This window comes from Corvus moneduloides, chromosome 1, assembly GCF_009650955.1.
Source record: "Corvus moneduloides isolate bCorMon1 chromosome 1, bCorMon1.pri, whole genome shotgun sequence".
Taxonomy (NCBI): Eukaryota; Metazoa; Chordata; class Aves; order Passeriformes; family Corvidae; genus Corvus; species Corvus moneduloides.
Genome location: NC_045476.1, coordinates 119,836,152 through 119,851,760, shown reverse-complemented (window position 1 = coordinate 119,851,760; position 15,609 = coordinate 119,836,152). Strand labels below are relative to the sequence as shown.

Genomic DNA, 15,609 nt, shown 5'->3' with positions numbered 1-15,609 from the left:
AATCAGCTGCTCCAGAGCAGGATTGCTAAAATGTTCTCAAAGCCAGTAAAATAATTTTCATTTGGTTTAGCAATAAACAGAAGAAAACTAGTGTCAAAATATGCAAGAAAAACACACACATGAGATAAAATCACTTTGACTCTAGCATTCCAGTTGGGTCTCAAGTTATTTAATGACCAAAGCATCAACATTTACTTCTTATTGTATTCTACAACTACAAGATGCAGGTTCAGGGTATCAGCTGAAAAGTAAATGCTTTAAAGCTGACACAGAGAGAGCTAAGGACAGAGCAGGCACAAACATTTGATCCCTAGGTATTCTCTCTAATTTGCAGCTGAGGTGCCCCCCCAGAGCATGCTGAGCAAACCCCATCCCCAGTGTCTGCAGCACTGATACACGGCATTATATTCTGCCCTCCTTTGAAAACAACAAAGCCTTTTGAATTTCTACAGCAAAGTGTTACTAAGCTTTATAAAGTCCAGACAAATCAAAAGAACTCGACTTTTGCTGCACTGCTTTTGATCAGCTCTTAAATGACCATGCTATCCCAATTTGAGTAACACAGATAAAAACCAGCTAACTAGCTGCTAGAAGGTACCAGCAACAGCTGGATAGAACTTAATTGCAACAGAGAACGCTTAGGGATTTCTAATTTTAAATTTCCTGGAGGAAAAAAAAAACCTTTACTGCACATTTGTTCTGAGGCATCAGTTTTATAATCAGCTCAGAGGTAAGCTTCCATTCCAGCAGAAGCCTAATTTCATAAAATAATTAAAGGATGCTGGTTGATAGAGTAATGAAAAGTACTTGTAACAGCCAGACATCTAAACAGAGACGAAAGACCTTGATAGACTGAATGACTTGGGTGTTGAGCAATGGTTTCGCAGTCAATTAGTGCAATAATGGAATAACTCCTAATGCACTGTTCAGAGGGACTATATAATCCAAGCAGTTTAAATTCTTTCCAACTACATACCTTTCATGAAAATATTTTTATATATAACCCATTTACACATTGTGAGAAAGCACAAAATTTTATACAGGTATTTTATGTAAAAAGTATCAAATAATCATCTCTGCTCCCCCATCAGTGAGAGAACTGCACTGTAATCAGCACCATAACTGTTTGCCATTATTAATTCCTCTTCAAGCTTACTGCTGATGTTCAAAAGAAATGCAGGGCCCTTCCCTGGAAAGGAACATCCCCATGCCCCAGTGCTGGCAGCCAAAAGACTGGAAAGCACTGTGGCAGAAAAGGATTTGGGAGTCCTGGTGGACACAGAGTTGAGCATGACCCAGCAAAGCACCCTTCCAGCAAGGAAGGCCAGCAGCCTCCTGGGCTGCATTGGGAAGAGCATCGCCAGCAGGCTCAGGGAGGTGATTCTCCCCCTCTAGTGAGCACTGGCCAGACACATGAGGAATGTTTGGTTCAGTCCAGGGCTCTCCAGCACAGGACAGACATGGATGAACTGGAGAGAGACCAACAAAGAGCCACAGAGACTAAGGGAATGGAGCATCTCACCCATGAGCCAAGTCAGAAAGCCAGGTCTGTTCAGCCTGGAGAAGAGAGGCTTCGGGGGGGATCTTATCTACACCTCAAGAGAGGGTGCAAAGAAGATAGGAAACAGGCTCCTCTTCAGTGGTCCCCAAAGGATGGGAGGCAATGGACACAAAATGAAACACAAGAAATTCCATTTAAACGTAAGAAAAAACTTCCTCACTCTTACCGTTATCAAATACTGGAGGAAACTGTCCAGAGAGGTTGAGGGGCTTCCAACCTTGGAGATACTCAAAACATGACTGGATATGGTCCTGGGCAACGAGCTCAAGATGACCTTGCTTTCAGCAGAGCAGTTTGACTGGATGACCTCAGAGGTGTCTTCCCACCTCCATAGTTCTGTGAGAACTTCTGTGACAGCATGCTCTGATTTTAGGTCAAGGCAGGACTCCAATAAGAATTTTTTTGTAAACAGTATTGCAGCTGCTTCAGTTTGGACCTGGGTAACTTTTTGTACCTACCTACATAATACTCACAGAGATGAGAAAAGTAAATTCACAGTTGAAAGACAAATTATTCTGTTCTTGTACTGAATTAAGATGAGTCAGCTTTGAAGTGCATTAGAGGTTTCCCATCTGTGGTACTCCAGAAACAATTACTAGTCAGTCCACCGTAATTAAACGTATCCCACACAGTTTCAGCTTCACTATTCTTTTTGCTAAATATGTAAGTTCTACAAACAGATGTAAACTTCTGCAACATAAAACAGTGGATGTTGGCACTGTGCAGGTTTGGGTACAAAAAAGCTAGGCTGCAAATTCCAGTTCTCTTTGCATCACAGGCACAGTCTTGTGGACAAGAGACCTACTTAACGTTTAGGGAGAAATCCTCCTTGAAGCTATATGAGTAATTAGTATGCTGTTAAATAATTATGTAAAATTTCAGGAAAACACGTGCATGAATACAGTGTGGATGTGCACAAGGAGAGTGTGGAGAGCAGTGGAGAGCAATGGGAGCCCTGAACAAGCACAAGACGTGGCTGAGCCCACACAACCACTGCTTCAGTGGAATTTGGGAATCACTCGCTGTCTATTTTAGTCAAATTAAAGGATTTCATAAAATGAATATTCTTGACTCATGCCACAGGAGAAAAACCAAACCCAACAAGAGGCCACAGTAATTTCTTCACAAGCTAAAGAAAAACTCTCCACCCGCTTAAACCAAGTGAGTGAGAACAGTGGATGAATTAATATTCACACACACAGTTGTAGCTACACCAGGACACAAGAAAATGCTCAGTTTAGGGACACTTAATGGAATAAGCGATGACAAATGATGCTTAAGGGGAATTAAATCACCTCAGACAAAATCTGACTCAACTTTCAAAATCCCAACATACTGCGGGTGCAGCTGTCCTAATTATTTCGTGGTACTACTTTCCCCTGGCTGGCAGGACCCTTCTGTCCCCTGAGCTCCCCAAACCTTCACTGTTGCTGGTCCAGTACAACCTGGTGAGCTCTACATTCACCCTCTCTGCCAGACAGCTGGCAAGGAGAAGTGTGTACGAGTACTTGAAATTTTCATAATTTCAACAGAGCTATCCAAGCAAGAAAGTCCAATGGAGTCCACTAGTCAAATGAAAAAGTTTTTATTGATGGCATGACTCTGTCAGTTCGTCTTTAATACAATATTTGATAGAAGAGAACTAACCAAAGCCTTTCCCCCATCATAAATGAAGACTCTACTCTAGATATAAAATAATCAACACCTACTACTTGTTCTCAACTGAAACCTCTATTTGCTCTAGAAACATCTTTAAGTAGTCAAACATTTATCTTCAACGGATTAAACCATTCCACACAGGCTTAACAGAAGAATACAATTTAAAATTTCAAATGCTCTTAAGAACCTGCATTTTCTAAAATCTCACTGTTTGCTTAGCTATAAGGAGAAAGCAGTCTCAAAAGGAAAATCTGAAAAAAAATCTGCAAAAAAATGCATGTTGAAAAATGAAAGACTGTGCAAATATTTGTGCAACACAGACACTCAAACCACACCCACAGTACACTGAAAATTAAGATAGCCATTTTCACCACTGCTGTTCCAAACACAATCACCTCTCTTGAAAAAAGGCTCTGGCTCCTGCACTGAAAGGAACATTGCCTCCTGGTCTAAATTCTCGAGCTCAGTGGGTTTAAAAATTAAATTCTCCTCATGCTGGCAGGGGAGATGTGTCTGTATTACAGCTGAGCCACTTTACCTCCCAGGCCAGCACTGTCACTGCACATGCTGTTCCCATCGGTTAGTACAATTCCTTGGCCTTGTATGAACTAGGGATGAAAACACTTTCAGTTTGTCACCCTGCAGCTCTTCCCCTCTCCAGCTCTGCCACGTTGTCCCGGAGCACCGCACCACTGCGAGCAGAGATTGCCATTGCCAACACCTACTGCCTGCCACCGGGGAAAAAGGTAGCAAGTCTTGGTGGAATGCAAAAAAAAGCATTAGGAGTGCTCTAGTCTCCCAGGAGTCCTAATTGTATCACTAGCTGCTAAAATAAAGACAGGTTTTGCTGAGTATTTTTATCCCTCAAAATTAATTTACAGCACATCTGCCACAGCAGGATATACCATTTCCCTACAGAAAATCAGTATTTCTCTTGTGCAATTGGCTTTTCGATGGCACATTATACATAATGTGTTCATGCACGAACAGTTCATTCTGCCCTGGTTATTTTCCCTGTCATAGCATGAGTATTTTTAGCCCTCATGTGATTCTCCAGTATTTTCCAGCTCTGCTTTAGTCATCCTGCTCTCACTGAATATTTCAAACCAAAAAAAATCTAACAGTCTTCAGATCTAACCTCTCACATTTTTAGCTTACATGTAAATAATTAATTTTATTAAGCTGTCTTTTACCCATGTATTTTTGACACCCCACTACATACACCAGAGTGCTCCACGGAGATTTGCTGTGACATACAGGAATACTTACATAAGACACTAAGCTAAAATCCTTGCAACCTGATCACTATTTTCAATTTTGATCAGATGGAGCTTTTTCCGCTACTTCCCGCAGGGAGCATTAGAAGTGGCACAAACAACAGTGCCCTAATATTTTAATCCTAATTTTTACTCTACATCAGTAGGCTGTTTACCACTGCATTAGAGAAGAGCGGAGGCTGTAGGAGATCGAAAGTCAGCTCAGGGTTGGCAGAGGGCATTAGATCTAAAAGCAGCTGTAGTGCTGCTGCCAGAGAACCTACAGCAGTGGTCTGTGCTGCTGGCTCTGCTCCTTGAAGGAGGAGAAGACCCTCATTTCCCCAGCCGGGAGCTGCATCCACCTGGTGAATCCTTGCTGCTCCTGCTGTTTCTAGAAGCAGAGTGCGGCATGTTACCAAACCCATCCACCCACGGCACCACCGTTAGCCCAGCCACAAATCGGCTCTGTCTCTGAAGGAGGGGACAAGGCAACGCGGGGGTGGCACAGCAGATTAGTTGCAGGGACCTATTTATGCTTCCATTTCCGAGCTGCATTATCCTTGACCTGCGCTGACTCCCCAGTAGGATCACCTTTGGAACAGGAAGGGCTATGGCTGCTGGCCTGCTCACCGATTAACACAAAACCCGCTGCATTTTTAGATTTCTTGAGTTTTGGGTTGTTTTAAACATGCTTATTTTTCAAATTAAATCAAGACCACACTCTGCATTTATAGAGTTAATATACAGGTTAATATCCATTTACAGGTACAGGAAGCAGCTACCTGATACCAGGGGTCCTGTCAAGCTTTAGATTAAAATGTCAAAAACTATTTTAACTCATGCCAGTACCTTTTTGGATAAGTTTTCATAGCAGTCTGTAGGGATGTGACCACTTGTTAACTCAAGGACATATATCTTAGTCTACCTCTGAAAATATATTGTTAGAACAGTGTTATAAAGCAGTTATGAATAGTTAACAAGCATCTCCTAAATCACTCAAACCCCAAACTCTGTCAAAGGGCACTGGAAGAGTTACTCCATGGAGCAACAGGAATCACCTGAAATGCATATGAAATTGCTAGCAGCTAAAGTAAATTAGTCCCTTAGAAATACATATATCTGATCAATTTAGAATAGGCATATTTTAAAGCCTGCCAAACCCCCAAATATGAATGAGTACCCATATATCTGCTTGCCCCTGACACTAAACAACAGATGCGTACATTTAGGTATGTCCACTGCACGCTGTTTAAAACCTTTTGGATTATGCTGAAGGATCTTCTGGGTTCTTTATTTTTTCTCACTAGGGCTTCCTTTTCTTTTGTTAGTGAACTGAAAAGGCAGTACTAAAACTTCAAAGCTTCAGTGTTAATGTAGAGCAAATCACACAAACTAATAATGGCACCAAACTGTGGTGTGGTGCGGTCACATGCTGGAGGGAAGGGATGCCATCCAGAGGGACCTCAACAGGCCTGAGAGGTGGAACCTCATGAAGTTCAACATGGCCAAGTGCAAGGTCCTGCACCTTTGTCAGGGCAATCCCAAGCACAAACACAGGCTGGGTGGGGAATGGATTGAGAGAAGCCCTGAGAAGGACTTGGGGCGTTGGTTGCTGAGAAGCTCAGCATGACCTGGCAATGTGCACGTGCAGCCCAGAAGGCCAGCCATGTATATATTGTATATTATGGCTCCTATAGCAGCTGTAATGAATGCTCCCTTCACTTCCAGCTAAGTGTGCAAGTGCACAAGACAGAGGTACAGAAGCACATCTTTCATGGTAATTTCCCAGCTGCCCAGAACTTGCTCCTGTGTCATCCCAACTTACTCCCAAACAGCAGGAGATGAGGCACACACAAGTTTGCAGATGCACACAGAACTCCTCCCAGAGCATCAGTAAAGGCTCCCATTCCTTCCAACATGCAGGTTCTGTGATGCAGTGAGGCGAGGCACAAAGGCACCATACATCAGTGCCATGATGCTGTGCTCACCCAGAATTCAGTAAACCCACAGAATGACTGACATCTCACTGAACGAATTCTGTTCTGAAATGCAAGCAGCAAGAAAAGCCAGAACTCTCATTTCACCCTGCATCATGTAACATCCATACCCCACCATCCTCAGCTCAGCAATTAAACTAGTGTCCTGCCTGTCATACTTCTGGACAATACTTAAGTTAATAATGAAGGAAGTTTTCCATGAAAAAGGTAACTCTCACAGCCACAGGATCTTATCAAAACTCATCACACTATCTCAGTTGTACAATTCCACACAAAGGCTGGGAAGGCACAGGACACGCTCTTCATACAACCAACAGCACAACATGGCATCACTGCACTATCCTCCATATCAGCTGGCTGGTTCCACTTCAGTAGCTATTCAATTTCTGTAGGATTGTCACCTCCACAGCTTTAATTTGGATGACATATTTGTGACTTTGGTAAAAATAGACCATCTGTAGGAAGAATTAACAAGCACAGTAAAGCCTGTGTTTAATAAACGTGTCTTTTTCAATTTCTGAATTGGACATTAGAACTTGGATTTTCTGTTTCCAAAGGGAGTGCAAGACATCACATGGGAAATTGGAGTGCGCCAGACCCTGAAATTCAGAAGTTCACGCACAAGATGGTACAAAACAAAGATGTAAACAAGCTTTAGAAGCCCAGAGTAGCACTGGCCTGCTATTAGGTGCCCCATTTCCTGGAAGCACTAATGAGCTGAAGGCAGCTGGCCAAGTATGCCCCACTTTGACGTCAGAGGTGATCAGAGCAGAACACTGAAATCTGGGTAGGATTCCAGAGCACAAGGCAGCCTAAAAGCGAGGGCGCTTCATGCTTCACACCTGCCCCTGCTTTTGCCAGTACTGGTGCATATCTGAGCCCATGAGAGGACAGGTCACAGATTTAAAACAATTAAATATTAATCTTTACTTGAGGAATAGGTTAGCATAAACCCAGGACAAACCAATAAAGGAATTAGGTGTGTGTACTTCCATATGCACAAACCTATGTCCAGTAACACTTTTTTAGTGACTAATTATTTTTCTTAAATGTTAGCTGCTCTCCTGTTCACTTAATTCTCAGTTAACAAAAATGACATCTGCTTAGTGACTAGTCATGCCCACATTACATAAAGACCAAAGATCAGGTTTAGTCCTTTGGCCTCTTCCAGAAACACTGCTGTGGCTTAACCCCAGCATGCAGCTGAGCCCCCACAGCTGCTCGCTCACTGTCCCCTGCAGTGAGACGGGGGAGAAACTCAGAAGGGCAAAAGGGAGAAAATTCATGGGTTGAGATAAAGACGGTTTAATAGGTAAAACACAAGCCACGCAAACAATTCATTCACCACTTCCCACGGGCAGGCAGGAATTAACCCACCTCCAGGAAAGCCAGACTCCATCACCCATAACAGTGATTTGACAAGACAAACGCTGTAACTCTGAACCTTCCTCCCCACCCTTCTCCTTATTGCCCCAGCTTTTCGTGCTGAGCACGATGCAATGTGGTATGGATTAGCTGCTCAGTCTGCTGGGGTCACCTGTCCTGGCTGTGTCCCCTCCAAATTTCTTGGGAACCCCCAGTCTGCCTGCTGGCAAGGCAATGTGAGAAACTGAAAAAGCCTTGACTCTGTGTAAGCACTGATTAGCAATAATTAAAATATCCATGCCTTATCAACACTCTTTTGGTTTTAAATTTAAAATTTAGCACCAATCTCCTCTGAAGTGTTATCTCTATCCTAGCAAAACCCAATACAAGCACAGAATAAAAAATTAGAAGACTGAGGTATCTTAGTGAAAGAGCAATATCTGTATGTTGTTCAGTTAGGAGGACTAGCATACCCAAACAATAAACACACATAAAACAAAAAAAAATTAATTTTTGCTCTTCTCGTCAGCCCTTAAGACTTGGAAACATTTTACTCACCATAAAAATTAAAAAATACATCAGCTTGTGCAAGCATTCTCCTGTAAAGGTAGAGGTGTGAAAGAGGAACACATTCCATTTAATGTTCCTGAATACACTTGCACATACCACATTCAGCAACAAGATGGTTAAATGCCTTTGTCTCCACCGTCAGACATTACCAGAGTCCACGTCATTTACATGGAGGGGCTCAGGGGAGGAGACCCTACGCTCAGTGGGGCTGGGCCAAACTAGAGCACACAAGATGTTAATTTTCTGCTGTCTCAAGATGCTAAACCTATGATAAGGTAAAAATAATGGCTCAACCACACAAAGAAATAACTTTTAACTAGGATTTATGTAAAGTGAACCATAGTTTATGATTGTCTTCAGAGACAGAAATGGAATTTCTTAAGACGCAAAATACCTGCAGTTGGAGAGTTTGCATGGTGAGACTTTTTGGGCAGGTTAAAGATCTGTTCACCAGGGTCTGGTGGAGGAAGAGCATCTTGGCCTTGTCGAGCTTCCACAGGATCATACTCCTTTCCATCATAGTTAGCATCAAAGAACTTCTTAAACCATTGAATGAAATCTAAGTTGTCTTGGAAGCGCCCTTTGACCAGTTTTTCCACAGGAATTACCTGAAAGGTAGATATTAATATCAAATATTATGTCACTGCCATTTTTAAATAGAAAAATTACATATACACACTTACTTAAAAAGATCTACTAAATGCATCAACAAATAAACCTCTGCCATTGTTTTGTTCCTAAAAGAAAGGGTAAATTTGCAGGTGCTCTTAAAAAATGAAAACAAAACCCAATGAGAACCCAGCCTTTGAAGTAGCTTTACAGTAGGTGTATGTAAGCCTTTATAGCTGCTGTTCTACAGAGGTACTCCCTTACATCCTATGGGTACATCCCATGACGAATGAGACTATTCTGGCAGTAACACTATGCTCAGCCAACCAGGGATTTTTGGTTTTAATGCACATGGTACATACAAACAAACAATTCTTCAAAAACTCCAGACAGAAGTTTCTTGCTTTCTGTCCTACTATTTGAACTACAAAACCCAGCAGCTTTTCCAAGACGTGCTGAAGTTCAAACCAACCTACATTTTGGTAGCACATGGTCATCATATGAACCAACCCTGAGGTTTTAACCGTGTAATTTTTTTCTCTTCCACATTGAGCTATACATAGAACAGTTTGTGGACGTGCAGAAGTTGACTTAAACGCCTATGAAGTTCTAGTAAAACAAAGGAAAGGTTATGAGGATGTCTCCATATCAATATCTTAGAAATTTTTCACAGACATGAAACCCCCAAAAGGTGTCTTCAGCCAATATTACAGTACCCAAGGTTCCTAGACATGGGGAGGGAGGGCAGACAGGGACCACAGCTGCAGGAGAGATGCCCTGCTTTGCTTATTTCCTGCAGCTGATTAAAGAGCCAAGTTAGGTGGACCTTATTGCCTCTTGAATGTATTGAATTTTCAGCTGGAAAAGGGCTTTCATTTCTTCTTCAAGATTAAGCCAACTGTACAGCATTTTAGAAATCTATGATGCTTCTGCAAGAATTAACATTGCACTTTGCATGTCTTTTCACGTTGCTCCATTTGTATCTTAACTCCACTTAAAAAGGTATGGTAAATTTGCTCCCTACAGGAAAACTGACAATGTTCACTACATTAGTCTTTCCAATGTTTCACTAGCAAATCACACTGTAAACAGAAGTATCCGTAACATTTCATGAAACAAGGAGGGTTTTCCAGTGCTTCATAGAAGTCTTAAGGGACCCTCTATTATGACTGTTTAAATTTCAGAATAAGGCAACACAAAAAGCCGGGGCAGAACCTTAAAAGGGTAAACAGGTAGTGCATCAGTGTAAAACTGTAAGCATGACAACGTAACTTCCATTATTCATTTTTATCAACACAGTAATTTATACTGGCAAGTCTGTCAAACTCTCACATTCAAGCATAAACCAAATACATTATGTCTGAACAAGCATTTTCTCAGAGACTTCCATTCTCAACTTCACAAGATCACATGTGCTGACCAATCTATTAAAACACTGGGTAAATTATTCCAGCTTTCAAATTATTTAAATTCCTTAAACCCTGCTTCAGACAAAAAACATGGAATACTTATAACAGCATATTTTTAAGTTGTTTCATTGGAAATGCAGGTCACCAATAATTTTACTTATCTGAAAATTAAGATTCACCAATGACAAGGAATTTCCAACACATGGTGTTTTATCAAATATAATCTCTGATATTAAGATATAATGAGTTAGATGGCACATCTCCTCAGCAGACATATGGACTCAATTTTCAATTTGTACCTAAACAGAGCCAAAATGCCAAACTTCTTTCTTCACACCCAAACACCCTTTTCAGATGATGAAAGGTCAAGAACATCTTCATACACTACTTGCAATTCCAGTTCTCCATCCAAAAGTTGAAAAAATGGATTTTCAAGTGTTTTGAAGTTTGTTTCCCCTACTTATTAATGTTACACAATTCATATAACTTTTGAAACATGTAGTGACCGAAATACAAATACAGAATGCCTACCTTATCCACATTCATTCTTTTAAATGATGCCTGCAGAAGTTTGAAGTTGTGAATGTACTCATGCTCCAGCTTTGCTTGAAACTTTACTTTCTTCAAGCTAATGCACCCTGGAAACAACATGTCCATGAACTGGCAGTAAGCTGCTCCTATAACAAGAGAATGCATTGACGTTAATCCAGATGCACCCAGCTAAGACCAAATGGTGTTTCATGCCATTAGCAGAAAGCAACAGTGCTGAACAAGTCCCTGCTGTAATTCAGCCTAACACTATGCACCCAAGACCTGCTTATCTAATGCACATTGAGCAGTGACATATTCAAGTGGTTCTTTTCCACTCGATCTGGATGCATGATGCACTGCTGTGCAGCATCCAAGGAATCACCACAACTAATGCAAAGTGAAATGAATGTTCTTGGAGTCCCTATACACAGTAGGACTGTCCATATAATGAAAAGATAATCATACAGTGAAAATGAAAATCTCTTAATAAGATTCTTCAATCCACAGTCTCCTGAATTCAAACAACCCAGGATCATCTTTCTTCTGGCCCTTCTACCCAAATGCCAAGCAAGTCCAAGGCAATCACTTGAGATTAAATCCATGATTTAAAAAAAAAATTAATTGCAAGGCTCCAGCTTCTTAAAACATATTAGTCAGTTCCCACCCCTCTGCAATGAACATCTTTACTAATTTTCATTTCCTGAGAAAAGCATTTAAATAAGCAGACTCTAGCATAGTCCACCCATAGCTTTCAAAGCTGGGCTGACATCTTTAGTTCCCACTCAAACAGTAAGCTTCCTAAGTTCAACTTTGAGAGCTCTCTGAACTTAGAGGGTAGGGGTGTGTGTGTAACTAATCCAGCACAAAGGAGGAAGTATATGGAAAAATTTCTAACCAGCATCCTGAGGAGAGCTAATAGAGACAGCATTTCTTGTATGCAGGGAGCTTCCTCCTACAGCATCATGCCATTGACATTTGCAAAGCCTTTACTGTTGACACAATCAAGTGTTTAGAAATAAAGGATGAAAATGTTTGAGGAAATCAGAGGAAAAGCAATTTTCTTTCTTCTTCAGATGAGTTTTCTATAAAATGCTCTATACTCGGCAAAGATTCAGTGAGGTCCACAGAGGGCTGTGGAGGGTGCAGCCCCTGTGCTTGAGCATCAGGGCAGGGAAGTGATTGCCCGATTACCCCTGACAAGTTCAATTTCACTTCCACAAAAAAGACTGTTGTGCTTTTTGTGCAGATCAGTTTTGACAAAGAAGTGTCCAGATCTCACCTAACAGTTCAGCCAAGTATCAACAACGATTTTTTAATCACAAATATTTCTGAGTGTTCACAGAGAAACCAAATTAACAAAGCAGACACCTGGCTTGCCCAGTTTTACAGGAGAGTCAACAATAACTTGAACTTTAAGTCATTTTTCTCCATGGGTATGCATATGTTTTGACAGGACCAATTTTATGCATGAGACAGTTCTCATTCTCTGTATCCAGTCAGCCATCATACGAAGGGTTACCGAAATTGTAACTTCCCAAAGAGAAGCAGAGTTTAAGAGTAGGGTCCAAAAATGCTGTCTAAAATACCAACACAAACTTTACTGAGGGACTTACCAAGATCCAGCTTTAGTGCTGAAAACCACTGCCATTTAAAAAACCAGTCTGTTCACATTGCCTAGCTTTGTGCAGAAAATGGTTAACATAAAATCTCATTTTCCAAGGACACCTTGTGATTAGCTGTTTGCAATGGTCTTGATATGATTAGGAATCAAAGTAAAATATTCCCTAAAAGAAAAGGAGCCTTCTGGCAAGTTACAAGCATCAGATGACAAATTTGCATTGTCTTACAGAAAACTTTATAAACACAATTATTTATTCAAAACACATCCTTAGCAAGAGAACTTGTAAATACATGGCAATGGAAAAATTACATTGCAGTTAAAAGCATGGATACAGATAATGCATAGGTTGAGTACACTTATTACTGTTTAATTTAATGCAAAAAGATTTTTATGCAATCATTTAATGTTATAAATTGAATTTGTTCCTAACTCTGTCCTTTCATCCTCCCCATACCCCAATTCTAAGCTGTACTCTGATATCTAAGTAATTGCCTGGAGGCTCTAAAAATGCATTGCACAACCTTTCATCTAGATCCTTTTAGAAAACTAGAAGCCCAAAGTGTTCACATGAGATTTTTCTTCTTCTGCTGGTAATGCAAATTGCTTCTGCATGCCTTTAGATAGTCTCTCTCCAGTTAGGGTATTTCCGTGTGTTTCTCCCCGGACTGCTGGCAGTTGTTTCTGTGCCTTTGCCAGCCAGGAGGTGGTCCTGGGTCTGCACAACACTCGAGGGCAGAAAACACTGGACTGCATCCACATGGCAGCACGGACCTGTTCTCTGACACAACACTGGAGCGGCTGCTGGGCCGTCTCCCCAACAGGAGGATTTTATTACACTGGCAAATACAGTTCATTAAAATACTCCTTCCTGAAGAGCAGAGGCAACGCACAAACATGGACTGAACTAAACACTGAACTACAAAGAGAGGAAATTCCTCCCGACTCCGAACAGCCAGAGACCTGCCTACCACAGGAACAGGAGAAAGTAAAAATATCATTACAGTCAACTGAGACTGCCTGATTTTGGACATTGAGGTTATGTACGTATTTAATATTATACAGACGTTTATTTATAATTCAAAATTTTACCCCCTAAAGCTTGTAGCTGTCAGATTACATTTAAATGGGAAACACCAGTGCAACAGAATGAGGACACTATTGTCTATGCTGCCCATGGCTGAGATTTCCTGGAGGCAGCAGAAAGAAGAGCCCTACTTAAGTGATGTGAGACTGCAGTGCCTTTATCTTCCAGCTGCAGCATATCCATGTGGCCCTCTGCACATGGGACAGCACTTTAGGCCTCTGCAATGTACTGAACAATTGATGTCTCAATGTAGGGGCATGAGAAAGGAATCTTTTTAATGGAATACAAAGAACACGACAGTAGGGATAAAGACATTACGGCTTGTGACATACCTCTTGCCTAATTTACACAAACAAAAGAATTTTTATGCTACTGTATTTTATTCGGTATTAGAAAACTTCCCTACATTTTCTGGAGGGAAAAAAAATTAAAAGAAACCCCAACAATCCTCCCCCTCCAAAACCCAACCCGAAAGACCCCCAAACCTATATCTTATCAAATGTGTACAGAGAAGTTGAAAACACACTACCAGAATAGCTCTTACAATAAATCTATCTCTCTGACCAAAAAACTTTTATATGCGTAAACATGCACATACACACACAAGAAGAAATAATTTGACATCTACTCAAATGAAAGATGAAAAGTACAGCTGGTGGCACTGCAGAAGAGGGATCAATGCTAAAAACCTCTAATCCTTTATTAGCTAACAAGCAATTTAGAATCGCTGGCTAAAAGTCCTCCTGTGTTTTGATCTAGGCTATTGATGCAGCCATTAGCTACAGAAGATACTCACAGGCCTGGCTCTGAAACAAGCCTGCAAACGTGGCTGTGCCGAAATCACCCCCAGGAGTTGCTATTTTTAGCCCCATCAGTGAGCAGAAAGAGCCCAGCAGCATGAGGGCTTTGCAGGTGTTTCCTGGGCATCCCAGGCTTGGGGCAGGGCAGGCAGCAAGTGGAGGGAGGGCATTGCATCCACCAGGCTGGGCAAGCAGCTGCCACGGGAGGGGAAGGGATGCCAGGGCAGGATTCAGATACAAACGAACAAACTCAGAATTGAAAAGGTGGTTATTTAAAGCTGTTACAATTCAAGAATTTTGCCACATGCAGTGGTAAAGCTGAAAATTACTACCAAATCTATAAAAGCTGAATGTCTTACAGAATTTTCAGAGTTGAAGATAATCTTTCACTAGCCCCTTGCAGTAAGCAATGCTGAACTAATTTTAGCTTTTGTCCTGTATGCTTCCTTCCCTGCTTCTATGTTTCTTTCTGACACTGTCCATGCTGACTTAGTCTGCTGTGAAACATATGCACTCCGCATCATTAGAGATTTTCAGTTCTTCTCCTCTCCTTCACCATCTGGAGGCTGATGAATCCACAAATGCAAAGAAGTATTTTCTTGATTATCAGAAATACTTCTGCTCCTGACTATTTAAATCAAAAGGAAATTAAAGGAGGCAACAATGAAGACAAGAGAATCCTGTTTGCAACAAGTTTTTACCACTCAGTCAACTTCCTGGATTTCAGACTAGAGATCTGAAACCAAGATTAGACCCTTGGTTTTATTTAGCATTGATGTTTATATATTTAAATTAAAAGGAAAACTTTATCTGCAAACTAACTGCTTTTAATATACTATAGTTAGAATTTATTATGCTAATAAAATATTTAGTAGAAACACTATAAGCTCAGGTACTGCCAATATGAGTGTGCCCGACACAAATTAAGTCAATCCTCGACATCTAATGTCAAAAGACTCCCTCGTGGCTCCTCCCTGAATCCCTGCAGTGTGTGGGAGCAAGATCCCAGAAAACCATATAAAACCACACCAGCCAATATGGAAAACAAAGGACCCATGAAAAGATAGGGCCTTTCTGGGGCAGGAGTGGGGCTGATTTCTTTTAATTCTGAAACCCAAACCACAGCAAATAGAGCCAAGTTCTACAC

At 41.2% G+C, this 15,609-nt stretch overlaps 1 protein-coding gene across 4 annotated transcripts in view; it reads right to left on the bottom strand.

The window, feature by feature from the left end:
* The window catches only part of MAPRE2 (microtubule associated protein RP/EB family member 2), a 99,412-nt gene that overhangs the window by 14,790 nt on the left and 69,013 nt on the right, over positions 1 to 15,609 (bottom strand). For all 4 annotated transcript variants that reach the window (XM_032124787.1, XM_032124766.1, XM_032124777.1 and 1 more), the window contains 2 exons: positions 10,958 to 11,103; positions 8,803 to 9,016 (listed from right to left, as the gene is read on the bottom strand). In XM_032124787.1, the coding sequence (XP_031980678.1) occupies positions 8,803 to 9,016; positions 10,958 to 11,103 (360 nt within the window). The remainder of the gene's footprint in view (positions 1 to 8,802; positions 9,017 to 10,957; positions 11,104 to 15,609) is intronic.